The sequence below is a fragment of the Haliaeetus albicilla genome, chromosome 16 (genome assembly GCF_947461875.1).
Source record: "Haliaeetus albicilla chromosome 16, bHalAlb1.1, whole genome shotgun sequence".
Taxonomy (NCBI): domain Eukaryota; kingdom Metazoa; phylum Chordata; class Aves; order Accipitriformes; family Accipitridae; genus Haliaeetus; species Haliaeetus albicilla.
This window is the reverse complement of record NC_091498.1, coordinates 4,124,547-4,152,391: the sequence shown is the minus strand read 5'-3', so window position 1 is coordinate 4,152,391 and position 27,845 is coordinate 4,124,547. Positions and strand designations below refer to the sequence as shown.

General features: G+C 50.2%; 2 protein-coding genes across 2 annotated transcripts; one reads left to right on the top strand and one right to left on the bottom strand.

Moving 5' to 3' along the window:
- The first annotated feature begins 29 nt into the window (after positions 1-29).
- RSRP1 (arginine and serine rich protein 1) lies at positions 30-5,833 on the top strand. The gene is made up of 6 exons (XM_069803163.1): positions 30-284; positions 468-523; positions 1,822-2,451; positions 2,786-2,940; positions 4,167-4,250; positions 5,308-5,833. The coding sequence occupies exons 1-6, from the start codon at positions 196-198 to the stop codon at positions 5,491-5,493; spliced, it is 1,200 nt and encodes a 399-aa protein (XP_069659264.1). The 5' UTR covers positions 30-195; the 3' UTR covers positions 5,494-5,833.
- Positions 5,834-6,784: 951 nt separating this feature from the next.
- Positions 6,785-9,371, bottom strand: SYF2 (SYF2 pre-mRNA splicing factor). Its single transcript, XM_069803157.1, has 7 exons — positions 9,282-9,371; positions 9,092-9,199; positions 8,611-8,736; positions 8,224-8,341; positions 8,012-8,102; positions 7,315-7,413; positions 6,785-7,205 (listed from the first exon to the last, which is right to left on the bottom strand). The coding sequence occupies exons 1-7, from the start codon at positions 9,339-9,341 to the stop codon at positions 7,040-7,042; spliced, it is 768 nt and encodes a 255-aa protein (XP_069659258.1). The 5' UTR covers positions 9,342-9,371; the 3' UTR covers positions 6,785-7,039.
- Positions 9,372-27,845: the final 18,474 nt, after the last annotated feature.

The following is a 27,845-nucleotide window of genomic DNA, read 5'->3' as shown; positions in this document are numbered from 1 at the left end:
AAGGAAGCCCCCCCCCCCCCGCGCCTGCGCCCTGGTTCCCCGTTACGTAAGGGGAGGGGAGTGTTCTGGAAGGTTCTCGGCTTCCCTCAGTCGCTGCTGGGCGGCGGGAGCGGGCGGCGGCTGTTGTGAGGGCTGAGTCCTGCCGGGGGTTGTGTCGCGGTTTGTTTCTTGGGTGGAGGAGCCTGGCTGGTCGCTATGGGGGTGACTCATGAAGCGGGGTTGTCTCCTCAGGCGTCGCCGCTGGAGCAGGATCCGTGTGGGGGAAGCCCGGCTGGCTGGAGCCGGTGAGTTGGTGGGGAACGGGGGGGGGGGGGGGGGAGAGACAGCTACTAGGAGCCCTGGGGGGGGGAGAGGGGGTGTGTGCGCTCGCAAAAAGTGGTTCTTGGGGGGGGGGGGAGGCCGTTACTCGTCTTTGTGTTTGAACGCGCTGGGGGGACACCCGTTATTCACGTTTCTCTTCGTTACAGAAGCGCCCTGGTGTCTCACGGGAACCACCACCGGGGGTGTCCGGCGGCTCCCAGCGGTAAGTGTCCGTGAACAGCCTCTGACGCGAAATGCCGTCCCTGCGAACTCGGCCCGCTAAGGGGTCAGTGCCCGTCTGCGGCTTGCCGGGTGCAGGTCGGTGCCGTGGGGATATGTGAGATGTCCCCAATGTGCACCTTGTTGGAAACGGTGATGTCTGGGTAGCTTAGCGATGGGACCTGGGGGCAGTGTTGGAGGACACCAGAATTAATCAGTTGTTCTGTCTTAGCTGTGCCCTGTATAGTACTTGTGACCTTGGCCTTTGTTTAGAGGTCAAGTAGACAAACCTCGGCTTTAGTAGTAGCAAGGGGAATGCTTCTTCCAAACTCGTGTAGACCTTAGTACTCTTGATTGGTTTCAGTAGGGTTTTAAGGTCTATTTGGTAACTTTCATTTACAGCGACCACTGCGTAGCAATTTTGTGATAAAGCAAGCTTCCTTAAACTGTTAAGTGGTGAGGTAACTCAGGGTTTAAGTACTGGTGATAAGATAGTTACACCCTAGAATACAGTAACTTTTGTAGATATAAAATGGCTGCCACTAGAGGGACAGCCATTTTAATTATTAATATATAAACTTAACAAGTGTTCTGTCCTTTACAGGTCACATCCAGTGAATCATTAGCTGTATTTTTCACTACTTATGTAGAATGTTTTTAATAGCAGCTTGCTATATATGCTGCTGGGATTTGTGGAGCTTTGTGCAGATAATCTTGTAAAATGATATGGTTAAGATCTTGAAGTGGTTGCTTTGTACCTTGAAGGTTTTGGTGTGTTTTTTTTTCTTTCCCCCGTTGCATGACAACAGTAAAACTTAATCTCCATAGAACTGAAGAAGAAAACTTCAGTTTGTACTGATCTGGAAGGCAAATGGTTATTTTGCATTGTAGATATGATAGGTTGCCTTAAGAATAGATTAAAGATAACATACCTTGAAAATTGTGTTTGGAGAAAAAAAGGTATTAACTCGTATCCTTTTCACAGAAGGTTTGTGCTTACCTAGCAAACAAAGGGCAACAAACTTTAAACCCACACAAACAGACTTCTCTTCGAAATTCCACACAGAACTACTTATAGTTTAAACTGAAGCCTTTTTTTTATTTTATATAGAAGGCTGAGTACAGGAGAGGAAATGATGAAACTTAAAATTGTCATGTGCAAAACATGCTGATAAACTGGATGAGCATTGGTGGTGTGTTTAATTATCCTTGAACTTTTTGCCTGTGTGTCATGTTTGTTGTTGCTGTATAAATGGCTTGATGCATGTAAATGATTAGCTTCCCCCTCCCCACCTCCAACAGGAACAGAGACCGGGTATTGCAGAACAACAATAAAAACGGAACCAGCTTCTGAAAGTACCTGCATGGAGAAAATGGTGGTTAGGAAAACTGAAGATATGACAGGCTTCATGGATGACTTAACCCTCAGCTCACCGAAGAAAAGAGAGTCGTCTTTGAGATCCAAGCGAAGTTGTGATAGGTCATCAACAAGATCATCTAGCAGATCCTCTTGCAGTTCACAGTCCAGTTCAAGTAGTTCCTCTTCAGCTTCCTCCAGGAGTTGGAGCCGGTCCAGATCGAGATCAAGGTCATGGGCTAGAAGAAATGGTTCCCGAAGGTACAGAAGATACTCCCGTTCGTATTCCAGAAGCCGGTCAAGATCGCATGGCTACATGAGATACCGAGGAAGGTACCATGCCAGACGCTACAGGAGGTACCATCGCTCTCCTCCAAGGTATAGATCACGCAGTAGGTCGTGGTCTCGTGGAAGATCGTATTACAGAAGGTCATATTCGAGAAGCAGATCACGTTCAAGAGGCCGAAGGTATTATGGATTTGGGCGAACAATATATCCTGAGGCTTACAGGAGCTGGAGAAGCAGGTCACGAACAAGATCTCGGAGTAGGTCACCTCTCCATTTGAGTGAAAAAGGTACTTTTTTTTTTGAGACTTCCATTGTGTGAAAACCTCAAAACACACAATTTATATTTTAACAGTCAAATTCTCATCTATATACTTGCTTTATAGAGCATAACTGATAATGGCTATGTGGAAGAAAATCTCTGCGTGGTTATAAAACTGTATTTAAAAAATAGTTCAGAGCATATTCTTTGCAACTGAAACGAAATCTCCTAAGTTCTGATGAAAATTCATCACAGTTGATGCTTACATAGGTGCACTGATAGTAAACCTGCAGTTTTTAGGCTTGTGTGAGTAGGTACGTGTTGATTTAAACATAAGAGTGACACTTTTTTTCCTCTTGTAGACAAGAGGGAACTCCTGGAAATTGCGAAAGCTAATGCTGCAAAAGCTCTGGGAACAGATAACATAGTTTTGCCAGCGAGCTTGAAGATCCTTACTCCTTCCAAAGAGATAAAAAATGAAAAACAAGAGCATGAAGGTCCTGGAGAGTCAGCTGAGGTAAGTATGAACTGGAGTATTCTCAATGAAAAGGTAAACACTTCTAAAACCTTGTCATCTGCATGGATGTGTTACAGTTTTCAACTGTGGACTTTGGGATGATGAATTCAAACCCTTGAACAAAAAGTTGAGATTTACCAGAATGCTAAAAACGACTCTGGAAACCACTGTAGACTTTGTGTTAAGCTGAAAGTAATATGGACTCTTAAGAGGTGGTTGATCCACTGAGTACATGCAGGCTTTCCAGTTGTGATAGGTTGGGAAGGAGAGGTGAATGTAGCTTGTCTTTTGAGTTGTTCTTCTAGTAAGATATTGCCCATTAATTGGACTAGTTTATGTGTTCCTGACCTAAAGCAAGGAGTTTCCTTACCAAACCTAGTGAGTAGTGTGGGGTTTTTTTTAAAGGTTAAATCTTTCTACCTTTTTTGACTGTTAAAAGCTTTTCATGTGCAACAAACTGTTTCCCAGAAATTACATACCCAAGCACACAATGCATTTTACATACTTTATTTCTGTCTTATAGAAATCATGACTATGGTTCCAGACATGATGAAGAAAATCTGTTGGTAATTAAGGGACTTGTGGGCTGTAGCTGCTGTGAATTTAAGGGAGGGAGAAACTTGAGCAGCTTAAACTGAATTTGAATTTTAGTTTGGCTCTGTTGTTATAGTGTGTTAACCTGACTCATGGTAAATACAAAACTGCAATAACTGTTACATTGATCAGATACTGCTATTTCAAATGGAAGTAAATTTTACTAAGGGTTTTAGACAAATGGTACAGGCATCCCTTTCATAATATATGCAATATATTCCAGATGTTGAGAGAGTACAGAAGAAGAGGCCTGCATCACTTGCAGATAAGTTTATTGTCATTATCCAAAGCTCTGCAGGAGGGATATGCAGAACTTAATGCAACTTGCTCTACCTCTACACTTCATTGTATGGCAGTCCATGCTTTGAATCATTTGAATCCTTTTTAAAACTGTAACTGGGGCATGGATATCAGGTCACATGTGAATTGGCACAATGACATTGGTAAAAATACTGAATGCTTTTTGAATTGAGTTCAACGTTGATCTGTTTGCATATTTAGTAGCTTACAGCTACTTTTGATGTAAATGCCTGAAACAACTCTACCAGAAAGTTCATACTATCTAGTAACTGCCTTAACTTGCACAGAATAACGTATCCTCCCACTTAAGCTGTGTGTGTGCTCTTCTCTAGCAACCCAGAAGACTAGCAGAAGACATGACCAAGAGTGGAATGGAGAGAGCAACCATACAGAGAAGCATTTCTTTCAGTCCTAACGTAAGTGTGACTTCCCAAGATGGAATTCCAGTACTTCATCCCTCCTGCGTATCATGGTTTAACCCCAGCTGACAATGTAAGCACCAGGCAGCTGCTCGCTCACTTCCCCCACCCAGTGGGATGGCGGAGAGGATTGGGGGAAAAAAAAAAAACCAACAGCTTGTGGGTTGAGATGAAGATGGTTTACTAGGACAGAAAAGGAAGAAAATAATAATAAAATGACAATAATAAAAGGATTGGAATATACAAAACAAGTGATGCACAAGGGAATTGCTCACCACTTGCAGACCAATGCTCAGTTGGTTCCCGAGCAGTGATCCGCCCCTCCTGGCCAATTCCCCCCAGTTTATATGTTGGGCGTGATGTCACATGGTATGGAATACCCCTTTGGCCAGTTTGGGTCAGCTGTCCTGGCTCTGTCCACTCCCAGCTCCTTGTGCCCCTCCAGCCTTCTTGCTGGCTGGGTGTGAGAAGCGGAAAAATCCTTGACTTAGTTGTTGCTATGTAGTGTTCATACTAAAACACCAGTGTATTATCAACATTCTTCCCATACTAAATCCAAAACATAACACTATACTAGAAGCTACTAGAAAGAAAATTAACTCTATCTCAGCCAAAACCAGGACACGGTGTTAGGCTTTCCCCAGCATTGGTTGCCAGATTGAAGATCTTTATTGATAGTAACAAGTTGAATTTCATGGTTTGATAATTACCTTCCTGGAGATCAGCCCTTTAACAGTAGAGCACTGTGAACACACTACAGTAGTGTGTTTAAAATAGATGTTTACCTTTCAGTGCTTAATGTTGAATGCCTATACTGTACTATAGGCTCAAAAGTGTATGCCAGAACTGGTTTACACCAGAACTTATTTCAAATTAAATGTTTGGATGTGTTTTAATAATGCAGAACTAACAAAAAAGCAGCTTCCCTGAATCCTGTGTCAATTAAGTGTATGAAAACATTTGTCTTACCAGGTCAAATAGACCCCTTGATGTTGACAGCTCTTGGTACATTCCTTCTCATTCTAGTGTTTCTAAAGGTAATTTCTTTTTCCAGAATACAATGGCAAAACCAGTACTACAGAAGCCAGCAAGCCATGTTGTTAAAGAACCAACAATTTCTCCAGGAAGAGAAGATGACAGAAAGGGAAGTCCCTATGGGCAATGGGTTCCTGTCAAGAAGGAGGAGAAGAAAACGTTTTTAAACTTCTCACCTAAAAGTGCACCGTTCCGGGCACGCTAGTGTATTTTTGTCACTGTTTCTGACTGCTGCATTATGCATACTTCAGTAGTGAGATCTGAAATTTTCTGATAAGGTTGAAGACTTGTTCATACTGAGTATTTATTCTGAGATCTTAATTTTGGAATCTTAGGTTTCTCTTTCAGATCTAGAGCACAGTGATCCAGAAGCCACAGATGGGAATCTTGTGTATATTTGTAAATATTTTGTATTGCTTTAATGGACTAGAACTTACAGGTGGGTAACTTTTTCTAAACAATAGTTCAGTAGCTGTTATTTTGAACACTTGATTTACATTGTGTAACTGTTTACTTAAGTAAATAAACTTTAGTTTTGCACTGGCTTCTCAATGTGTCAAGTATTAGACCTGTGTTTGGTTCTAAGTTGACTGTGTCCTTTAAGTGGTTATTTCCAGGTTTAGCTTTCTGTTACTCTACTGTTATCACAAAGTGCAACAGAAAGTAATTTTTGCATCATACACTGGAATCGTTCCTGTCCAGGCTGTGTGTAGTTCAGGGCCTCCAGCCTCATTTCCCCAGATACCCGCCTGCAAGTGGAAGGCTTGTGTTGGATGTATACCTGACTGCCATGTGTGAAGCTGTCACCATTCTAAGTAACTGTTGAAAGCGTTGCACCTGAGCAGCTGTCACTTCTGCTGACTTCTAATGCTGAACTTGAGTCGGTGCTGGCTTGTGTTTTGATTTTGGTTGCTTTAAAAACACCTTTTAAAAGCTGCCTGTGTAAGGTAGTAAGCAACTGGTGAAGTTAGTGGAGGAGGCTGTAGCTGTTCAGAGTGCCACCATTTAGCGGTACAGTGCATTTGGTGCTATGGCTCACAGACCTCCATCTGGTCTCTGAAGAGAAGCATACAAGTCAACAGGCTGTTGCATGGTTTTGGAGCAATCAGTTAAACTCATTTTTTTGTAAAAATCAATGGTTAGTAAAATAAACTGACTAATTCCTCCAGTCTCGAAGCTTCTTTAAGAAACTATTAAATTGCTAAGACAAGGCTAGCAGATGTACTAAGCATTGTGTATTTTGTGGCAACAAAAGTTAATGCTTGAGAGAGTCCCTGTTCCTTGCCCTGTGGGTGAGGACAGGCATTGCTGCCTGGGTAGGGGAGCAATCAAAACTCCAAACTCTGGCACATGACAGGCACCTGAGGGTGGCTTCTTTTTCACAGAAAGGTCACATGTGTTCCTTGAGCATTCTTTTGCCTTCTTGCTAAACAAGTGTTTTCAGGGACTTTACCAGTCTCCAGCTACTGAAGAATGAAGACAAGCTTTATTCTAAATCAAGTGATAAGAGTTTGTGTTTATTTAGAACATGAAATTGCACGAGCTGATTACTTCTGCAAGTAAAAGCCATATACAGCTGAAGGTTTTATGCAAGTTATTACGTTAAATATACTATTGATTTTACAAATTAGCTAATGAGGTCTACAAACTGGGGTTTTTTTGATACAACTTGAAATTGCCTGCGAAATCTCTATACCAAAGTTTAATAGATGCAGTAGGGCTGTCGTACGTGCTTTGTGGGAGATGACAGTTCAGACAGCTGTTCCTCTTTCCAAGTTCTGTTTAATCTCGGCCGTGTACTTCCCGTAGAACCTCTCTGCCTTCTTATTGAACTTGGCATTTCTCTCGTTGATGTAGTCGATGTCTGCATCGTCATTGTAAGGACGACGTCGACTGTATTTTTCACGCTTTTCAATTCTGTAAGACAAGCAGTAGTGTTTGAAGACCTGTGGGTGAATCCTGTGGATTTGATTACACAAAGCTTCTTTGTCACACACTTCTTTGTTTTATCTTTGTATTTACTTACTGTTTTTCAAGATCTGCAACCATTCTATCAACCCCTTCCTTAGATGGCACGTGAGTTCCGTGGAGAAGACTGTCGGATGTGGGATAAAGCGCTTCACCACTGGACAAGAGTAACAGATGGGCAGCATTTTACACAACTGTATTGATTGCTTTGAGATTTCACTGCTTCTTTGATTTTTAATGTAAGATTTTAAGGCACTGAACTGTGGGAGCCCAAGATTGAGATGAGAACATGTTGATATTAACAAGCTCTCTTAATTATTTTGAGAGACACTAGCACACGCCTACAAGAGATACAGAAACCCACTGAAATTCTAAATCTGAATGCAAACTTGGCAAGTTCTCATCTTTCGGTCAGTCTGTTCTTAAACTGTGCCAGGCTGCTTAAAAACCCCCCAAAACCTACTGCAAGAAACAAGAGTCATCAACTCATGCATTTAAATACAATTTAATTGACAAAATACTTCAAACTCAGTTTGAAGAAAGGAACCTCATCAATTACCCCGGTTACCTACCGAAGCAGGGACTGCGGAGTAGATTATCAGGCCACGCATTTTAAGATCGTGTTAAAAGGTTAATTAAAATTACAGTGCATATGGGAACATGCATGCACTGTAAGGATTAGTTTAAATCTTCAGTGTTTGCTAATAATTTAGAAATACCACAGATGGTATCAGATGACTGAAATCAAAACTTACTACTGCTCTTTCAGCTTCTCGTACTGCTCCAGGTCAGGTTTGATCTGCCGGGTTAACCTCTGGTACTGGCGCAGCTGAGCGGCCGCGTAATCTTGGGAAGAAAATGAATTGACATCGAGGTGAAGGTTTTTATTTCATGGTTCAGTTTGCAGGTGAAATACTAACAAAGGTATTCATTAGGAACACAGACAATTACATAGTTAGCCCATTACCTGAAAATCCTAGATCTGGATTTTTCCTCTTCTTTTTCCTTTCCCATCTCTCGGCGTCCTCAGCACTGATCTCTAGCAGCTTAACTCGCTCGTAGTCTTCTCCTCTGGCTGCACATTCCTAACGCAGCACAAAAAACGCTTCACTTTTAACAACAAAACAGTGGCCAAGGGTCAAACTTAGAACTACCTAGATCAGTCCAGCCGACCTCTAGTGCAGGACAGTAATTTAGATAATCAGGAGTCTAATTAGGAGATGGATTTTGTGGGGGTAACGTCTGCATAAGCTCCCAAGACTGTCTGGCCACCACGAGAGGGGGCTCAGTGTCGCTGCAGGCGCTTGGACGGAGGCTCAGCAGGGTCACGGGGAGCTGTTAATTTTGCATTTACCTTTTTCTTTTCCTCCACCTTCAGCTCCCACTCCAGCCGAGCTTTTTTGGCTTCCCAGTTCGCTGGCAATTTAAGCCTTTTATCTTCTTCTACCACTTCTTGGTGATTCAGCTTGCGAGCCTCGTTCTAGGAACGAACTGGTTTGTTACGCGTGGCAACGCTCAATCGCAGAAACGAGAAAAATGGAACCCCCGAGGATTGCAGGAGCCCATCCCAGAGCGGGGCCAGGCCGCCGGTCACCGATCGTGCCACGTAAAACGCTGCTTTTTGGCAAAGGGCTAAAGAAACCGTCACCCACGCGTACCGGAGTGAGACAGGCCGGGGAATCCCCGATGCGATGGCAGCACCGAACCGGCGGCACAACCCCCCCGGGACCACCGGACCGCGGCCGGCCTGCGCCCGAGCTGGACCGGGCAACCCCCACCGGTATCAGCGGCACCGTTGAGCAAGAACCGGCCCCGTTCCGGCCGCCGCCGCGTACCCGTTTCATGTGGAGCTCGCGGAACTTGCGCAGCCGTTCCTCCCGCTTCTGCGCTGCCGCCGCCGCCGCCGTGCCAGGCCTCGCCTCGTCCTCCGAACCCGAGGAGCCCTGAAACAACCCACACTCAGCTACCGGCACCGCGAAGGAATCGAAAACCCCCTTCCCTTTTCCGTCACCGCCGACGCCTCACCCCGCCATCGGGATCGGGAACCCCCAAACCGCCCAACGCCGACACCTCCGCCGCCGCCATCGCGAACGATAAACACTTCCGCTTCCGGCCTCGCCCGCTTCCTGCCGGAGAGCTACGGCGAGCGCCCCCCAGCGGGCGGGAGGTACAGCCGCCCCTTTCCCGCTGCCATCCCCTCACCTCCTGAGGCGGCGGCGGCGGGAGCGGGGCCCGGGGCTCCCCCACAGCCGAGGCCTCCCCCGCCGCCACTAAACCGGCCCTCGGTTCTCCTCCCCTCGACGCCAACGGGGCTTTTTTACCCCCCCCCCCCTCCGCCTGGAGCTGCAGAGGGTTCCAGCTTTGCTCCCCGCCAACATCTGGTAGCTGGGTTTGCTGCAACGGCCTCCTGGTCGTCTTCTCCCCTTTCTGGTGCCTGATTTAAAAGGAGCCCGGGGTCGTGAGGGGCTGTTGGAAGGTGACCCCGGCCTTGCCGGCACCCCAGAGTCAGCATTCTGTGTGGTTTGGGCTTTACGGGCTTAATTTCTCTGTGCCGAGGAGAAGGAGATGAAAAGCGGTGACCCTCCTTTTTTTTATCTTTGGAGGGAGATTTAAAGCCTTGTCAGTGCATCTTGCAGCCGTCTGGAAAGCAATCTTTAAATTACTCCTGTATTCCAGCCACTAATGTCTAGGCAGGCAGCCTATTGCAGGCTTGATGTGACTGCGTGGTTTAGTAAACACTGTTAATCAGCCTTTTTTTTTTTCTTCCAAGGAATCAATGGGGTGATGCAAACTTCATAGTCAAAGTAAGGAAGCAGCACGTGAACCAGATGAACTCTGCCGTGCCTCAGCTCGCCTGGAAGCACCAGCGAAATCCAGGGTAGAGCCAGGTGTAGGATGAGAAAGCAAGCAACAGCATCCCTCTGTCTGTGCTCTCCGGCCACTCAGCCCCTCCGGGAATCACCCAGGATACCCACAGCAGGTTTGCTCAGGGAGTAAGTTGCAGCTCTCACAGAAAACTAAAAGTTTTGCTGCAACTTCTGAGCAAAGAAAGTCAAAATTTCCATAATATTGCTGCGGTGGCCAGGATCTTCCAGCCTTACAAAGCCAAATATAGATTTATTATAAGGGTTTATCAATAGTATTGGTATGCACATACAAATGCATCTATCTGTACGTTTGTACACTAAAGGCAGAAGGGTTCAGGACTTTTGTTTTTCTTTGAAGAAACAGTCCAAACCCTGTAAGGTTAATAACTGTTGGCTGATGATACGTTTTTTAAATTGACCTTGTCAGCTGTGGCTCGTGACTTTCCAGCAGAGGGAAATGCAGCACAAGCGATGAGGGTTGTGGCAATGGCAGGCAGCCCTGGCAAATGCAAACTATCTCTGTTCTCTTTTAACTTCACTTTCTTCCGCTGCCAAACTCTGATGCATGCTGAGTGATTAAAAATATCAAATACAGTGTTACCCAGCAAGGAGTCGAGTCAGAGGAAAAAAAAGAAACCCAACCTAGTGAAGCCAGTGTCGTAAAACAGAGTAGACTGGGGCAAAGAATGGGTGGCAGAAGGCTTTTATATAGCACTGTTGACAATATCTTCAGAAAAAAGAGAGGATTGTCTCAATGTGGTTTGGGTTTTGGGTATCCCCCTCACCTGCCTTCTCCATATCCTTGCTGCTTGGCTGGGAGTTGTCGGATTTCCATGCACAGGGAGTGAGTTGCCACCACACTGGGGACAGGGACCAGTGGTGCTGGAAGAGGGGGGATTTCTGAAAGAAGCAGCCAGCGAAGTGGTTGATGTTGTTGCACAGTAAATTGGGCAGTGTGCTCTCAAAATCTGAGTGACGTGCTTGGGCCACGGCTTTACTGATGTGTCTCTGCTCCATCTGGAGCTCCTGGCCCCTCTGCCATGAGGTTGCCCCTTAGGTCCTGTCCTCGCTGGCTCTGAGCCCTCTGCAGCGAGGGGTGTCCCACCGCCTGCGTAGGTGGCCCCATGGAAAGGGTTTTTAGCGAAGGTGATCAGTGCATGACAAGAGCAAAGAAAAGCTGAGAAACTTCTTGCTGCAGCAGCAACCCTGGCCGTGTCCCAGCAACTCTTGGTGCTTGTAAAGAAGAGTAGCAGGATCCGTCTCTGCTCACGTGCCCTAAGACAGTGCTCTGCTTCAGGGTCTGTCTCCATGTCCCTCATGTGTGGGAACTGGTTGCCACAGTTGGGGTCAGAGAAGTTTTGGGAGCAGGGAGGGATGCTGGCCTGGCTCTCGGATGCATGAAATGATCACTGCATCAGCTGCACCCCTCTGCAGCTCCCGCCTGCGGTCCCTTGACCGGCCTTTTATTTTCTGGAGCCTCCAGACAATCTCCTGTGATACCTGAGCACTGTATTGCTCCATGTCTCTTCCAAACACAAGTTAGGAGCAAGCAGAGGGGCGAGTGGCAGGGGAGGAGGGTGGACTCTTGGCAGAGGCTGCCCCAGGTATCTGCTCTGCTCCATAACATGGGGGTCCCCACAGCTCAGCTGCAGAGTGGGGCCATCAGCCACTTGCGTACTCGCTACCCTTTATTTAATCACGGGAAGCTGGATGGTTTTTATGGGTTGGTGCAGTGCCTTGGCCCAGCCAAGCCCTCAGCTCAGTGGAGCCTCTTTTCCCTTCTCACTGCCGTAAAGAAGTTAGAAAATAAACCCAAGAGGTTTCCCTGGCTTCTGTGGATTTGCTTTTGGGTCTGATGCCAACTCAGGAAGCCCTGTTCCTGGTGCAGGTGCTGAGTACCTCCCTGGCTCGGTGGTACAGCTGCAAATCCCAACCTGGCCTGAAAGAGCAGGGAATTCACCCAAACCCGCCTTGTGCCAAGGAACAGGGCCTGGTCCTGCGCGGGCTGACAGTGAGTACATGCAGATCTGCTCTTGCTGTCACTTACAGTTAATTTATTTTTAGATTAAAAAATGTTTTTATTTCTCATGCACACAGAATTGGCACTGCTTTTTTGGGTTGTAGCTGACTCCATTGTCTTCTCCAGTTATGCCTCCCCTGCAGTGCCGAAATGAAAAATTCCAGTTACATATTGTACAGGGGATGGGAGCTCGGAGGAACTGACTCATCTCGGTTATATTTGTCCTTTTCAAAGGGGAAGATCCTGGTCGAAGGGTGGTGGGGGAGCGGCATCGCTTATCTCCCATTCATGGCAGCAAACGTGACGCTTTTATAGGGAGTCCGCAGGGCACGTGGCTGAGTGCCCCTGCGAAGGCAGCTGGATGTCCTCACAGTGTGAAGATCCTCGGGCTGCTTAGACAGTCGGGGCAGCAGGGAAGGGATGGGTTTGTGTCATTTCTCGGAAAAATAATTGTGGCTCCAGCACAACAGAGGCCACAGCGTGCTCCCCAGGACGCGAGCCAAGCCCCCGCAGGTAGCGAGCCGCAGCCCTGAGGGCATTTCCCACCCACGAGGGAGGGTGGATAGGGAGAACAACCTCAAACTGGAGCTGAAGCGAGGTGCTGCAGCGTGCCCAGCTTGCTCCGCGCGGGTAGTGCTTAAACACAACAGCCAGGACACCGGGATGGCTGGTCCCTTGCCCTGAAATGGGGCATCCATCAGCGCCTCTTCCCTAAACGTCCGCCCTCGCTGCCTCTGTCCCATGGCGCAGCCTCCATTTTCCACCCGCCAGGGCTGATCTGCTGCAGCACCCGGCTTGGGGGTGGCAGTGGCTTGAGCTGGGTGTGCGGTGCTGTGGCCAGACCTGCGACACCAAAGCGTGGGTGTGCAATGCCACGGTTCGGGTGTGCAATGCCACGGCTTGGGTGTGCAATGCTGTGGTTTGGACGTGCAATGCCGCGCTTTGGATGTGCAACGCCGCGGTTTGGGCGTGTAGTGCCACAGTTTAGGTGTGTAGTGCCGCAGTTTGGGCATGCAGTGCCGCAGTTTGGGCATGCAGTGCCGCAGTTTGGGTGTGCAATGCCGTGGCTCGAGTGTGTGATGCCATGGCTTGAGCGTGCAACGCCACAATCCAGAGTTGCAACGCCAGGGCTTGGACCTGCACTGCCGCGGGTCAGACCCGCCGCACCGTGGGTTGTCGCGCTGGGTGCAGGTGCTGCTGGAGAGGGCAGGAAGGCGCGATGCTCTGCAGCGGCCGAGGACGGCTCTTCTCCCCTTGGTCCCGCAGGGGAGCTCACCCCTCCCCAGCCGCCGCGTGTCACATCGGTGCCGTCACGTGCAACCTGCCACATGGGCTTCTTGCGTGTCAGAAGGGAGCCGTGAGCGTGCTGGGGGATGCGATAAGGCCCCAGCATGCGGTGGCGTGAGTACAGCTCTCCTGCGCCGTCCCAGCAGCTGCAGGAGCCGCTTCCACTTCCTGCCCGTCCCTGCCTGTGCAGCGCAGCTCCATGCTGTTCAACAGCTGCCGCGCTCCATCCTGTTTCGTGATGAAAGGTGCTTTAGAAGCGGAAGAAAGTTATGATGATCAGGAGAAATAATGTACAGGCAGGGCTGGAGACAAGGCAAGCCTGCGCTCATCCCGGTCCCAGCCCTTGGGATGGGTGGTGGCGGCGGGGGGGATGGATATCCTCGGCCGGGCAGCGGTGCTGGGACCGTTCCCCACTTTGGATTTTGGGGGAAACCACAGGGGTGAGCACGGGTGGCACATACGGGGTTGGTTCACCGTCCTCCCTCTGGGCCGGCTCGCTGCAGTGCCATACCAGCGGCGTGCCGACATCTGGGAATCTCAGACCTGTGGCCAAATCTTCTTTGTCACCGGGATGAAAACTGGTGGCAGGAAAAGAGGCAGCACCCGGGATGGCCACGTGGCTGGGAGCCCCGGGGCTGGGACTGATGGGGTGCTGGGATCAACCATGCTGGGAAGCCCTTTGCAAGCAGAAGTGCTGGTTTGGGTAAAGAAGAAGAAAACCAGACCTAAAACTTGCACAGGACCAAATCAAACTTGCAATAACTGCATTAGTCCAGCAAGATGGGTGACATACTAGTGTATTGGAAGATAAGATTAATCAGAGCCTATTAACTTGTTGGAACAGATCTAATATACTGCTTTATTGCGTGTAGTCATTAACTGTGAAGAAATTTGGAGAGAGGGGAAACGTGAAGATTGTTTTTTAGGTAGAAGAGAAGCTGGGTTTCTTTCAGTCCGGTTCCTTTCAATCACAGACTACTGTTTGTGTCCTGTTGGGTTGCAATTATAATCTTTCAGATCAGACACATAATCATTGGGCTGGAGAGCAAAAAGTACCTGGGTAATGTGCTTAACAGAAATTAACCTGGTTACGTTCGTACTCTATTGAAAATGAGAAAGTGCTGATGGTCAAAATCAATTCCTCCCCAGCCAAATTACTGCAGGACTGGCTTAGGGTTTCAGCTAAATGCTCAACCCTCAAACAATGAGCCTGATTGTATTGAATTAGGCTCCTGATCATATAGTTCAAATTATGGCAATGGTTTGCCTTTAATGCTAGCAGCGAGTGGGTGAGCAAAATGGAAAATCCACCCCTTTTTCCCCCTGAGACCGTGCGGAGGGTCCCGCTGGGTGTCCCTGGTGCCGGCCAAATGAGGAGCTGTAGGCGAGATTTGCCCAAGCCTTCCCTGTCCATGTTACAGCCCATCGATCCGGGATCATAGCTTGAAATGGGACGATGGGCTGGGGGACATGGGGTGGGATGGTTTGGGATTCGCAGCCCTAGGGGCCGATAAATCACAGCCTTCTCGGGGGGGGGCTGATGTTTCTTTTGGAGACTTCTTAAGTGCCTGGAGAGCAGGGCAGCTCTCCGCAGCGCTTGTCAACTCCTGCCTGGTTACATCTTTTCCCTTAAAAGCCGGAACCTCGCGGAGTTTCCTGGATGAGAGCACCTCAGTCATTAACCGTGAATTTCAAATGAAGCAGATTTACAGTATATATCACAGAAATATGCCGGTGCAAGACAGCGGGAGAGCGGCCCGGGGCACTCGCCTCTGCATTTCTCCCCTTGCCCGGCTCTGGCCGGGAAATGGCCCAGCTCATGTGCCACCCTCGAGCATCACCCGCCGGCACGGCCGCCCCGGTGCCGCGGCACAGGGCCGCATTCTGCACGCAGCCATTTCAGGAGATGCCAGGCTGGTTCTCCACCAGCTTCTGTGGGACGGGGATGCCTTCGAGGCTCCCAAAACCCAGCAGCAGGAGGGATCGATTGCTGGGGGCAGACACTTCCCCGGGGGGGGGGTGTGTGTGTGTGGAATGCGACAAGTGGCAATTAATTAGCTGTCAATAATGGGGAAGGATAGGACCTGTGGTCCTGCTGTTGCAATTAGGAGGGAGAAGGAGGCCGGAGGGAGGGATGCTGCGAGCTGGGCAGCGTGGCAAGGGACACTCTCCTGCTGTCGGTCCCAGCATGAGTAATATTGAGTCCAGAGCACCATGGGAGTCCCAAGAGGCTGCCCTGGACATTGGGGATTTGCTTCCCTCCCTGCTGTGGGACACGGGGCTTGGGACATGGCCATCCTGCGCGGTGCACCCCAGGGGTGTGCCAGGATGGACCCGTCCCCAGCAGGCAGTGGGGCAGAGGGTGGCTGTGGGGGAGCAGCCCCTCTGGGCGCAGAGGGAGGATAACGTAACGTTTCCCCCGATCAATGAAGATTTTGGTTTGTGAGTTATTAGCCTGGTGTCATAAACTATCTCAAAACCACAAAAGTAAAATAATAAATCTCCCTGTTTACCTCCTGTGTGTTGTTTTTAAGTACCAAAGTCCCTCCAGGCATCTGTTCAATATTGCATCGGCCAAACGCGAACACAAATCACAAAGACGAAGCCGGATTTTGGGGGATATTAGTCAGTCTTTGCTGTTTTCCAGCACTTGGCAGTGTGCAGGGAAGCTCCCGTGGGCTTGCCGGGCATCGCGAACAAATGCCGACCTCGTGGCAAGCACAGGAGGGCTGGGGCTGAGCGGGGGTCCGGGAAGCGCTGGGCGAGGGCGATGCTGCTGCCGCTCCGGGGGACGTGTCCCTGTCCCACATGGGCCCCATCGAACATTTTGGACACCTCTCACTCCTGCCTTGCCGTGTCCCCCCTCCATGCATTTTTGCTGCTGCAGAGATCGAGCTCTCCCAGTCTGCTCATTGCTTTCTTGTAACCCCGCGGCGAGCCCCCCCTGCGTGGGAAGCACGCTTTAGCCATCATTAAATATTAAAGGACAGCCAGTGCTGGTAAGCAGCAGGCACCTCACCCCCAAACTGTGGTTCATCGGCAATGCCGGGGGGACAAGGGCCAGCTCCCCCCAGGGCTCCCAGTGCTCCCAGTACACCATGCTGGGGGTCCATGGGGCATCCATGCCAGCAGAGGGGCTGTGCCTCCCTCACCTCCATCCTCTGCCCAGTGCCCCAGGGAGCCTGGAGGTGTCGGGGTGTCTCCTGCCCCGCCAAGCCTCCCTTCCCTTCCCACCAGCCACAGGTTTTCTTTTTAAAGATGATTCTGGTCGCTCTTCCCAGTATTTTTGTCTCCTGGCCACGGCCGCTGCATCCTCCCTCATTATTAACTGCCTGGGCTGGGTTGCTCCGTGGTTTTCCCCTATCCCAGCGGTCTCCCCCCTCATTACCCACCAGAATAAACCTTTCAAAGAAATAAAAAAGAACGGTAAAGGCTATTTCAGGCAGGGCCAGGGCCGGTGGGTTCCCCTCCGCAGCACTGGGAGCCAGATCTGGGGAAAACTTCCAGCTGTAAAGAGAAACCCCCCTGGCCACAGCCGAGACCTGGGAGGAAAAAGCAGATTGCAATGGCCAGGGACGTGGGAGCACGGCTCCGGGGAGGGATGCTGGAAACCCAGCCTGAGTTTCAGGTGTGAAGCAATTAGGGTTGGGGTTTGATGGCTTTAATGAGAGGAGTTCAAAGAAGAGAGACAGGACCACAATGTCTCTTTTCCAGGGAGATGTAAGACGCACTTTGCCGCTCACCGGTGACGTGGTGCTTTGGGGCACGTCGCTGCACGGGCATCGCTGCACGTCGTCTCTGCTAATGAGCACCGGGAAGGAGCCAGTGTACAGCCGGCTCCCCACGGGACACCCCAAGTCCCGCAGCCCCCCAGCCCCGCACACGGCCTCTCTTTTTGCAGAGCGGTGCTGGGAAACGTGTCGTTTCCCGACTCGACACCTGGATTTCAGGAACCCCCACGCTGTTCAAAGCCGGAGAGGGGAGGAAACCAGCCCCTTCCCTGACCACGGGGAGCCGGAGTGGGGTCCTGCTCCCTTCGTGTCCCGTGAAGCCACCCCACAGCTGGCGCAGGATTCGGGTTCACAGGGCTGGAAAACCAAAAGGAGTCGAGGGGGAGAATTTTGGGGGTGCAGAGCTGAGCTCCCCACACACCCCAGCCCCATAGTCTCTCCAACCGCTGGCAGCGGGATGCTCCCCGGCCAGGCTCGTGTCTGACACACCATAGCAAAACCCTGCTACTACACGAGGGGGTTTTTTTTTTTGTGGTTGTGGAGTCAGATTCTGCTGGGATGTAAACAGGTGCAGCTTATTGGGTTTCTTCTGAGGCCTGATTTTGGCCCCTAAAGTGTTAAGTGAGTGTTAAGCCCTATAAAATTACCCTTTCAGCTACTATTTCTGCACAAAAGGCTTTCGGCGACAAGATATGCCAAAGCATCTGATGAAGTAATATGTCTATTCTCATTTGTGACATTTATTATTAACAGGGAAAAGAAAAAAAAAAAACAGCCAGAAAGAACTCTTAATTGAAGGACTATTGTGCCGTGGTAACTGCTATTAAATTAATCTGCTGCATTCCTTTCCACCCACACACTTTAAAACTTCCTGGTTATAATTAGAACCATTTAAAACCAATTTGACACTCCTTGGATGATGCAGTTCAGCTGCTTAATATGGTGAAACTTTGGTGAAAGGAGCAGAGAGGGGCTGTAAGCAAGCTGGGTTTGCTCAGCTCTTGTGGAGGATCAAACCCAGGAGCTGATACTCGTGCACAGGGATGTTCAGTTCTGTAGGGAAATGCGAGTTTAGGTCTTCTCCCCTCCGCTGCTGTAAGTACACCCCGAGCCGTGGCCCGTCACAGTCCTCTGCAGTCATCCCATGGGAGATGCTCCCGTGAGAGCTGCCCAGAGCATCCTTCACCCAGGGATGCCCATGGGTGCTGGGAGGGCTCGGTGATGCTGGTCTTTGCTGGGGGGGGATGCGAATGCTTTTCCCCTGCTTTGGGAGGCCCCTTGAATGGTCGCCTCCTCATTCGTGCAAGGTGATAAATGCACCAAAGCAAAAAAATGTGCTGATGCAAAAGCGTTTAGGTGTTCAAGTGTGGTAAAAAGGCATCTAACTGCAGGACTGAAAGGTGATTTTTTTTTTTTGGCAATGGGAGACCTTAGAGGTGCACTGATGCTCTGCACCAACGCTCTGCCTGCCTCGAAACCTCGGTCAGGGTTAGAAAACCCTCAGAGGGTGCTAGTCCAGGGCTGGATTTGGGAAGGGTTCTCTGGCTGTGTAGGAGCTGGAGCATAGCTGTTTGCTGGGAGAGTAAACAGAGAAACCACCAGGCCTGGCTGAAAACTGGTGCTGAGCCCTGGCGGGTGTCACTTCTGCAAATCTGTTCCTGCTCGGCCGCCTTTATCTGTCATTCTCGTAACCACCTGGGTGGCATTTCGATGGTATCTGCGGGGCCGCGCGTAGCTCTCGAGCACATCCCCGACCACCTCAAGGCAAAGCCAGTTCCTCTAACCGGCCCTGGAAGATCCCGTTAGTCACGGTATCTTTACTGTCACCTTCTGTTTCCTTCTCCATTTGGCTTTCAGTTTTGCGACATGTGTTAACCAGGACTGTGTGCCGGATCCAGACCCGGCCCCGCAGCTTCCTCACCCGCCGCTGGGACGATTTCCTCCCGGCGCCCACCTTGCGCCCGTCCACCCAGCGGCCAGGGGTGCGATGGCTTCAGCTCTTAGGTTTTGGGAGAAAACATGGTGTTTTGTGCTCTGTACCCTCCATTATACATGTTTTTCACTTCAGGGGAGGACTGCGATGAAAACCGTGAGGGCTCAAGGGTTGCCCCTGGCTCCCTCCGCTGCAGCTCAGTTTCAGGTTCCCGCTCGACCCTTGGGGCCGTGGCTTTTTGAATGTGTTATGCGCAGAAATTTGGGCTGCCATGGCCCCAGTGACTCCACCGAGCCTGCTTTCTTAGCGAGGACCAGTAACAGCTCCTGGTCCTGCTCACTGCTGCCCTGCACCATGTACAGCTCCAAGCATGTATTTAACCATTCTGACCAGTGCTATTTGCCCTCCTTTTGGGGCCAGACCCCCTCCTTCCCATGCCAGTGCCTTCCCTTTTCTTTGACCTCACTGCTCTCCATCTTGCTGATGTTTTACGTCTCTCCCAGATGCCCATAATCACCCTCAGCTCCTTCTTGTCTCCCTCCCTTTTGCTGCCTCGTCCAGGGCTCAGCGCGGTGGCACAAGGTGGGGATGTGCTTTCTTGCCCCGTCCAAGCCAGTGCTGGGGTTGATCTACCAGGAAAGGCAAGGAGAAGGAAATATGGATTTCCCCCCCCCCCAAGCAGGCCTCTGCTGCAGGGCAGGGACCCCTGGTTGGGGCTATTGATAAGGAGCTGCAGCCAACGGGTCGTCTCCGCAGGGATAGAGCACGATGGGCTGGCTGGGGCTGGCGTCACCGCCTGTGCGGATTTGGGGTTATTTTAATAAACAAACTCCAATTTTTTTAGATTTTGAATTTCTTCCCTCTTTCTGTCCTCCCCCTTCTTCCGCTCTGGAGCATGATCAACCTCCAAAGAACAGAGGTTATTTATGCATTTGTCTAATCTGTGTTGGTTGGGTTTGTTGGGTTGGGTTTTTTTTCTCCCCTCTTGCTACTTCGTAATTTTTTCCCAACTTTGGAAGCGCGACAGAGTGGCCAAAGGGAAAACAAAACAAGGATATTTCTGCTACCCTGTAACTTTGCAAAAATGCTGCGTGCCTGCGCTGGTGCGCAGCGGGGGGCGTAACGAGAACCAGGGGCTGCGAGCTCCGGCCAGACGGAGTAAAATTAGCCGAGGAGGCGGGAGAGGGGGAAACGTCTTCATCCCGGGAAGCCTCCGGAGCCCAGATGGGTTTGTACGGAGCGAGCGGGATGCAGACTGCGCTCGCTCCTTGCAGCGGGGCTGAGCCGAGCCCGAGCGTGATCTACGAGTCCCCTCTGAGCATTTAGCTCTGCTCGTTAAAGCCTCCCCATCCGTCTCCCTTTGCCAGCTCTCCTCCCTTCGAAACTTAACCCGGGGCCGGCTGAGTCTTTTTTGCTTCCCTCCGAGCGTTTCCCCGGCTGTTCCCCCCCAAACCGTGCGGCTCAAGACCCTTCTTTGGTGGTTGCGCAAAACGAAGCTCCTGGAAGGAACCTGTGCGCCCGCGGCCGCCTCTCCCGGACCCCCGGCCGAGGGGAGCCCATGTAGGGGAGCAGGGACACCGAGTCCTCCCCGGCCACCCAGGGCAGTTACTTCACTTGTTGTTTACAAGCAGCGTCTTGGCAGGAGGCGTCAGCTCGGCGGCTCTGCCAGCGTTTGTCGCCACGTTCGCGCCCGCCGCTCTGCGGTGCCGTCGGCGGTGGCCGTCCCTCTGCGTCCCCGCAGGCGGCTCGCCGTCCTCGGGCAACAAGTGAGCAGGGGTTTGCCTGTGCGTGCCTGTAAAAATGTACTCATGCAGCTTGGGTTTGGGGTCTTCGGGGGGGGAAAAAAAAAAAGAAATTAAAAAAAATTATCCAGGCTGTATGTTTTCAGGCGTAGAAATCCCCAAAGGGGGGCTGTGCCTGTCCCTGATGCCCGTGTGCGGCTCTTTCTGGGGGGGGGGTGTCTCTACTTCTGAGAAGCACCACGAGCTGCACTATTATTCATATATACAAATGTCCATTAAAGTAAATGTAGAGATTAGTATGTGGACAAACACAATTAGGGAATTGATGCTGCCAGATCAGAGGTCTGGGCGGAGGGCTCTACTGGAACTGATTTAGGCATCACAGAGGGTAATTGAATAGGATAAAAAGCCCGTGCTTATTAGCCGGGGGGGGAGGTAATTAAGACACATGGGTGCCCAGGCCGGTGCATGGGTGACACCGTGGTGCTGAGGGTGCAGGGCTGGTGATGGGAGCGACGCAGGTGTAGCACAGGTCTTGCTTCTTTCCTGGGAACGGAAAAGAGGGATCGGTCGAAATCAAGGGGGACAAGGAACAAAACAAGCCTGTTCAGAAGCTGATTCAATCTGACATGGTCTTCTGAGCTCTCTGAGTGGCGTTTACTGCTAAAGATATGGCAAAGAAAATAAATCTCCCGAGTGTGACAGCTTGCTTTAATTAATAACATAACCAACCACTTGGCCCAGTGGGATGGGAGGGTTTTGGCACTGGAGGTACCAAAGCGGGGCTGGGTGATGGGGTAGCAGAGGGTTTGCCAGCCCTGTTGCTGGGCCCCAAGGTGGGAAAAAATAGCTAAAGAAAAAAAAAAAAGGAAAAAAAAAAAAAGAGCAACAAGTGGACACTTGTGATGAGAAGCATGAAGGGGTTGGATCCAAGCTGCGCTGCGCAAGGACCTGGGCAGACGTGCGGATGACGTGGGGCGGGAGGAAGATGCTTGATCGCTCGCCTTCCCGCGGCTGGACGTGCTTATCGATCGCCAACGCTCGCAGCCCGGCCCAGGGCAGGCGGAGCTGCCTCCCCAGCCGGGGCTTGGCTGAACTCTCCGGGAAAGGGGGATAATTTGTGTTTGAAATGAAGATCTGCTGAAAGGGAAGGGGCCGTCACCGGGAGTATCCGGGTGTTGGGATATGGAGCATTGAAATTCCCAGCTGCTCCATCCTGATGAAAAGCTGGGAAAAGCCCAGACCTGAGCATTTAGACAAATGTAAAGACCCAATATTCTTGTTTTCTCTCTTGGTTCCAGCCCCACCATGGCACTGGGACCCTGCAGCCTTCACAGAGCTGCCCAGGCTTGCATGAGGCATCTTCAGCCCTTTGGTCCCTTTGGGGCAAATTTTCCTTTCTTATGCATCGTGGCAGGGTAGGAAGGGTGCAAAGCCAGTGGTGTGCTGCAGTCTGGCCCCTTCTTAAACCCCTTCAGGGTCCTGTGGATTCAGAAACGAAGCCCAGACGTGCAGTTTGGAGCTGGCACGATTCTGGGGGTGACAAGAGGAAGGGTCAAACGCCCGGCACCTGAGCTGTCCCGCAAGAGAGCTCCAGCAGGATGGGGTGGAGGTAATTAGGGATTAATTAGCTGCAGTCGGTGAGAGGTAGGGGAGGCGATGGTTGTGTTGCATGCCAGCATCTCTCCAGAGAGCCAGTGGAGGGGCTTTCAGCTGCTCCCGTGCTGCGAACCGCGGGGGCTGCTTTGGCAAATGTGAGTCTTGAAAAGCTGTCGCTGCTCCTTGGAGCTGTTGTGCTGCTGAAATATCTGACGTAGGTACTCTCAGGGTCCCTGTGTGTCCGAGTCCTGGGAAAAGCAAGGGCTGGCAGGCAGCAAAAGAGTAAAATTTGGGCTGTCCCAGCCCAGGGCTGGTGCTGGGTTCTGGAGGAGGAATCGGGTGGTCCTCTGGGGTCTCTGGCCCAGCAGCTTTAGGGGATTTCTGCACAGTGCTGGGTTGGGGTGGCCGGCAGCTAACCTTGTATTTGGCTCCCTGGAAATACCCGCAAAGCTTTTCAGCTAACTGAAAGAAAAAAATTCCAAGTGTTTTCTTTTGGGCTGGTTGCAGAAGGCTTCTGGGCTGCTTTACAAAGCTGCTAAGGAGCACTTGTAAGCAAAATAAAAAAGCCTTTCCCATCAAAAAGTGGGTGCGCTTTATTTTGAAATGCTGACGTAATGTGCTTGATGGTTTTGACTTTTAAGACAATAGCTCAGGAAATGGAGAAAAACTTGCAGAGCATTTGGATGTCGCTAAATGTGCAGGTTCAGCCCAGCAGCTCCCACCGGAGCATCACCCGCAGCCAGCACGCGGGGCCGTGCCGAGCTGCTCGCGTGGCTCTGCCAAACCCCCAGACGAGGCGGCGGGGAATATCAAGGCACTTGCTTATTTGTTTGAACATGGCTCTTTTACAGGAGCAGCTTCGTGACGTGCTTGGGCTGGAGAAACTTTCCCCCTCGTCTCCGAAGCTTGGCCGGTCCCAAAGGTTGTCACCCAGCGTGGTGACACTCGAGCACTTAGTGGCCTGCTGTCAGTCCCCGGATGAATTATTTCTCTTTACTTTTCTTGAGTCGGATTCTCTCCATTTGGTCTATTGATTTGAATTTTAAAGTGAGGGGGATAATGTTGTTTTTATTGTGCTGAGCGGGGAGCTGAGGATGCTGGCGGGGGGCGAGGGCGCTGCAGAAATAAATTGAATTATTATCGTGTTATGGTGAATGTGAAGCTGCTGTGGTGGGGGGGTGAAGGTGATTTGGGTGGTTCAGCCTTGCAGCGCTTTGGGGTGGTAGGTTGAGCTTTTCCCCACTGGGAGCCCGGTCCATGCTGGATGTCCATAAATCTCTTTCATCCCACGTGAAGACCACGGGAGCAAAACCAACACAACGAGGCTCTGCGCACCTTGGGTGGCTTTGGCATTAAATATATATGGGGAGAAAATTAGCTTAATCAAGTTGAAACAGAATTGATTAATATTTTAGTAAAAATGTCAAACTCGTGTTTAACATACTGGTTAAATCTCAGCTGGAAAAAACCACTGTGGTTCTCCACCGTCTTTTTTTTCTTAAACCCAGGCTGGTTTCCATGGCCCCATCTCTGCCTACGGGGGCTATCGGAGCTGCCGACCTCCAGTGGGGTTGCTGGAGAGCATTAGACGCACGCAGCTCGCCGAGCTGTTTGCCCTTTAGCTGAACAAATAATTAGTAGCGGTTTAAAAAGGCCCTTTCTCCCCCTCCCCGCTCCCTTTTATAGGTACAATAATCAGATAAAATATTTCTGGAAGACTATTTACAAACTTCCCCCTACCCATCAATCTTACCGTTAAGAAGGAACGGAGGAAGATCTCTAACCTCAAGAAGCTGCTAATGCAACCGAGCTATTTAATGGTGGGGTGGATTTTTTTTTTCCTGCTGCCATTACTATGGAATACATAATAACATCAATAATTAAATATAAATTGGATTTAATATTTTATGCTGGCGACATGTAATTTACACTCTACCCGAGAAATCAAAAGGTCATGTCTGAAGTAAAGGCAAGAAGTAGGGGGAGATGGGCTTGTCCCTGAAATGAGTCCTGCCGTCGTTCTGACGGGCTCTAACCCTGCTGAAAGAGAGCCTCAAAAATTTCTCCAGGGAGAAAAATAAAAGCTTTGTTTGGGGTAGAAAAAGAGAGTTAGCGGTTGGATTGCAGGTTGCACGATTTTTCCTGCTGTGTGCGGTCCTGGATCTGATGGTTCTTGATGCAGTAATGCTCTTATCTTGATTTTAAGCATCTGCCGGTGGTGATGGGCTGAGAGGTGAGCGTGTGCTTGCTTGCAATGCAGCCCCCCTCGCTGCTGTATCTGAGCATCCTCGAAGAAACGCTGCTCGCGAGTCCGAGAAGATGCCGACGTTATGGCAGGCTGGCAGCGCTATCGCTGCATTGATTTTTGTGGGATTACGGCAGATTTCGGTGGCTTGCCAGCGGAGCAGTCTCCATTAACGCGGTGGTAATTCAGGAACTGCCTGTGTTATTTCTGGAATGTTTGAAATATTTTCTTTTTTTTTTTTTTATCCCCCCACCACCACCACCTTCAGGTCATCAAACACCTTGTCTAATTTTCACATTCATACGCAGGATTTTGCACCCGTGCTGGGTCTTGGCAGCCCTGGCTCTCTTTGCCGTTCGCTTTACATCTGTAATTAATTAAAAATAGGAAAAATCAAACATCCCTTAGACAGATGTGGGGTCTTCCATCTTTCCAAGCCCTGTTCTTCATCTCCTCCTTCGTTCCCCTGGGTTAGGAGCGAGCCGGCAGCATCGTGCCCTGTTTGCAGGATGAAGACCCCCTTAATAAGACCTTATAGCAGCTGGATGCACAAGCAAACCTCAAGCCTTCCTGGGTACCGGGCTGCGCTCGGCTCGCTGTGGCATGGGGAGAGAAGATCCCCATTGTGGCTGGGATAAATTATTGCTCAAGATTGTGGGCAGAGAGGTTTGGGGCTTGTCTGGGCTGCCCGAAGCAGGTTTCTTTGCGAGTGAGGCTTCTGCTTTTTGAAAGGTTGTGCAATGCATCTGGGCAAAGCCATTCTTGATTCTTCTTCTTTTCCCCGGAGTGGGTTAAGCGCTTGGATGAGATGAGGAAGTTGGGGGAAACCAGCCTGGATGGTGGTTGCTTTTGGGGTCTCACCTGGCACGAACGTGGGGGAGGCAGGTAGCACCGGGATGGGGCTGCGTGGAGAGAGGTAGTGCCGGGGGCTGCTTGTTATGTGGATGTGAAAGGTTTTGAGCCTGAAAAATAAAAGTTGAAGGCTGCGGGGGCGGGGGATAAATCACTTTTGTGCATTGGGGAGCGCCTGCCCGGAGCTGCTGGCTGGGATTTGGCTTCTGGGGGATGGAGTTCAGCTGCCTGTTAAAAGGAGGGCACGGCCAAAAGCGGGCGGGCAGGCTTTGAGGGAAGTGCTTTAGGGAGACTGTGGACAGGCAAAGAAAACCCATCGATGCACGGGCACCGCTGGGTGGCTCCTGAAGGATGGGTGAGGGTGGCACATCACCCATCACTCGCTCGGCTTTTCTCGTTGGGGAGCCTGGGATGCAATGTAGACATGCCTGGATCTTATTTTGGGTATGTTTTGTCCATGTTTAGTTACTACCATCAAATCGATGAGCGGAGCCCCTGCAGGAGGGTGTGTTGCCTGTGCCTGAGGCTGAAGAATCCTCACTGATCCTTGTGTTAATTGAACATCTATTTTGGTTTTTTTAGTCTCCGTGGCCAAGTTAAAAAAAAACCCGCGATAGCCGACTTTCCACACCCTCCAGGAGTTATAAACCCATGTTATAGTCCCTCAGAAGTGGGCAGAAAATGCCCTATTTATTTTGGCAAGCTGCAGATGTGGCCAAAACATCTCAATTTGATTTTTCACTGAGCCAGACTCCCACCGGCTAAAAAGACCTCAGGGGAGCCCAGCCCCAACAGAGGTATTTGGGAAAACATGTTGGCCAGGGCAGCTGGATCCTGCCTCCGGACCTGGATCCCCTGTTGGGGTTAAACCTGATTTGGCTTTTTGCATCACCTGGAGGGTAGCAATCGCTGTCTTTTAGGGGCAAAGCCATTTCGGGTACCTCGTCGCATGGCGCGGTCCAAGCTGAACTGCCCCCAAAGGCACTTGGGGCTGAGGTTTATAAGGTCGTTCCACTTTCGGTGCCTTTTTATGAGGCTTTGGAGTTCACTTGGAAAAAGAGCTACTTGGGTTTTGTCAGGCCTAAATGGTTTTGATCAACAATGTGGTGGTTTTTTATACCTCCTTCCCTTGCTCGACCCACGGGTGAGCTCAGCACCTGCCTCCGGAGGAGGAAGGATCTAATGAATTGCAAAAGGATGCGACTGTACCTGCCTTCTCGGGGCTACGCTTTAGTGGGCTCCTTCCATTTATTTCTTTTTTTCCAAGTCAACTATGGAAAATCTATATAAATCCCCTGTTCTTGTAGCTTACGGTGCCCCTGAAAGTGAAAACACCTGGTTTCAAAGGGCAATCCTGACTCTTAAGTGCTCTTAATAGCATATTTTGATTTTATGGACAGGATAATGCGACTTGGGGGCTTACTTGCTTGGCAAAGGAAACACTGGGCTTTTCTGGTGCTTTGAAGTTTGAGTTCAGGAAGGTTTTTGGTGGAGGAGGAAAGTTTTTGGTGGAAGAGCAGGCCAGGGTGCCCGTGTCTGCCCGGTTTTCCCAAGTGAGCTGGAGGAGGGCAGGGGAGTAACTTGGAGGGTGCGTGGGGTTTTTTTAACCTGGAATTTTTGAGCTGATTATGCTGTTTTTGAGAGGGGTTCTGGGTGATTCCAGATTCAGTGAAACATCTTCCTCTCCACAGAAGTGGCGGTGAGCTTGGCCAAGTGCAGGATTCAGAGTCTGCCGCTGCCTTCGCTGGGCATCCCCTCAGCGGCTGCCTGGGAAGGAGATGAAGGATCCCCCAAAGTTTGGCTCTTGGCCCCAAAATGTTGGGAGTTTGTTAGCAGTCAGGGCCTTTTCCCATGTGTCCCTGTCTCCTGTACAGGCTACGTTAGCTTTTCAGGGACACGACCGCAACAAGCTCAGTGGGGACAGGTCAAAACAAGTCTCAGACTCTATATTTTTCCACTTTTCATACACCAAAATCCAGAGGTATCTCATGCCATTCCTGTTTAGAAGGGCCGAGCAACTTTAATTCTTAAAAGATTAATGCAGCAAAGTTGCAATACCATTGATATACTATTATTTTCCATCTTTATTCATCCCCAGATGCAGCAAGAATGGCTCCCTTCAGGCCATTCATAATTGGCAAATGCTTTTAAGACCTTTAACAGTCGCACGCTCCATTTTGCAAGGTGCCTGGTTTATTGTCTGAAAGAGTCGCTCTGAGAAATTACTTCACTAATGTTTTGCAAGGGACCAAACTGAGTGATTGATGGACAGGATTCAAATCTCTGATAGCCGGTCACTTAATCTGCAGTCAG

Coding starts and splice junctions, on each gene's coding strand:
- RSRP1 (XM_069803163.1), top strand. CDS start 196: ATGGGGGTGACTCATGAAGCGGGGTTGTCTCCTCAGGCGTCGCCGCTG. Junction 285..467: donor AGCCCGGCTGGCTGGAGCCG/GTGAGTTGGTGG, acceptor TCTTCGTTACAG/AAGCGCCCTGGTGTCTCACG. Junction 524..1,821: donor GTGTCCGGCGGCTCCCAGCG/GTAAGTGTCCGT, acceptor CACCTCCAACAG/GAACAGAGACCGGGTATTGC.
- SYF2 (XM_069803157.1), bottom strand. CDS start 9,341: ATGGCGGCGGCGGAGGTGTCGGCGTTGGGCGGTTTGGGGGTTCCCGAT. Junction 8,342..8,610: donor AGGTGGAGGAAAAGAAAAAG/GTAAATGCAAAA, acceptor GTGCTGCGTTAG/GAATGTGCAGCCAGAGGAGA. Junction 8,103..8,223: donor TCCAGATCTAGGATTTTCAG/GTAATGGGCTAA, acceptor TTTCTTCCCAAG/ATTACGCGGCCGCTCAGCTG.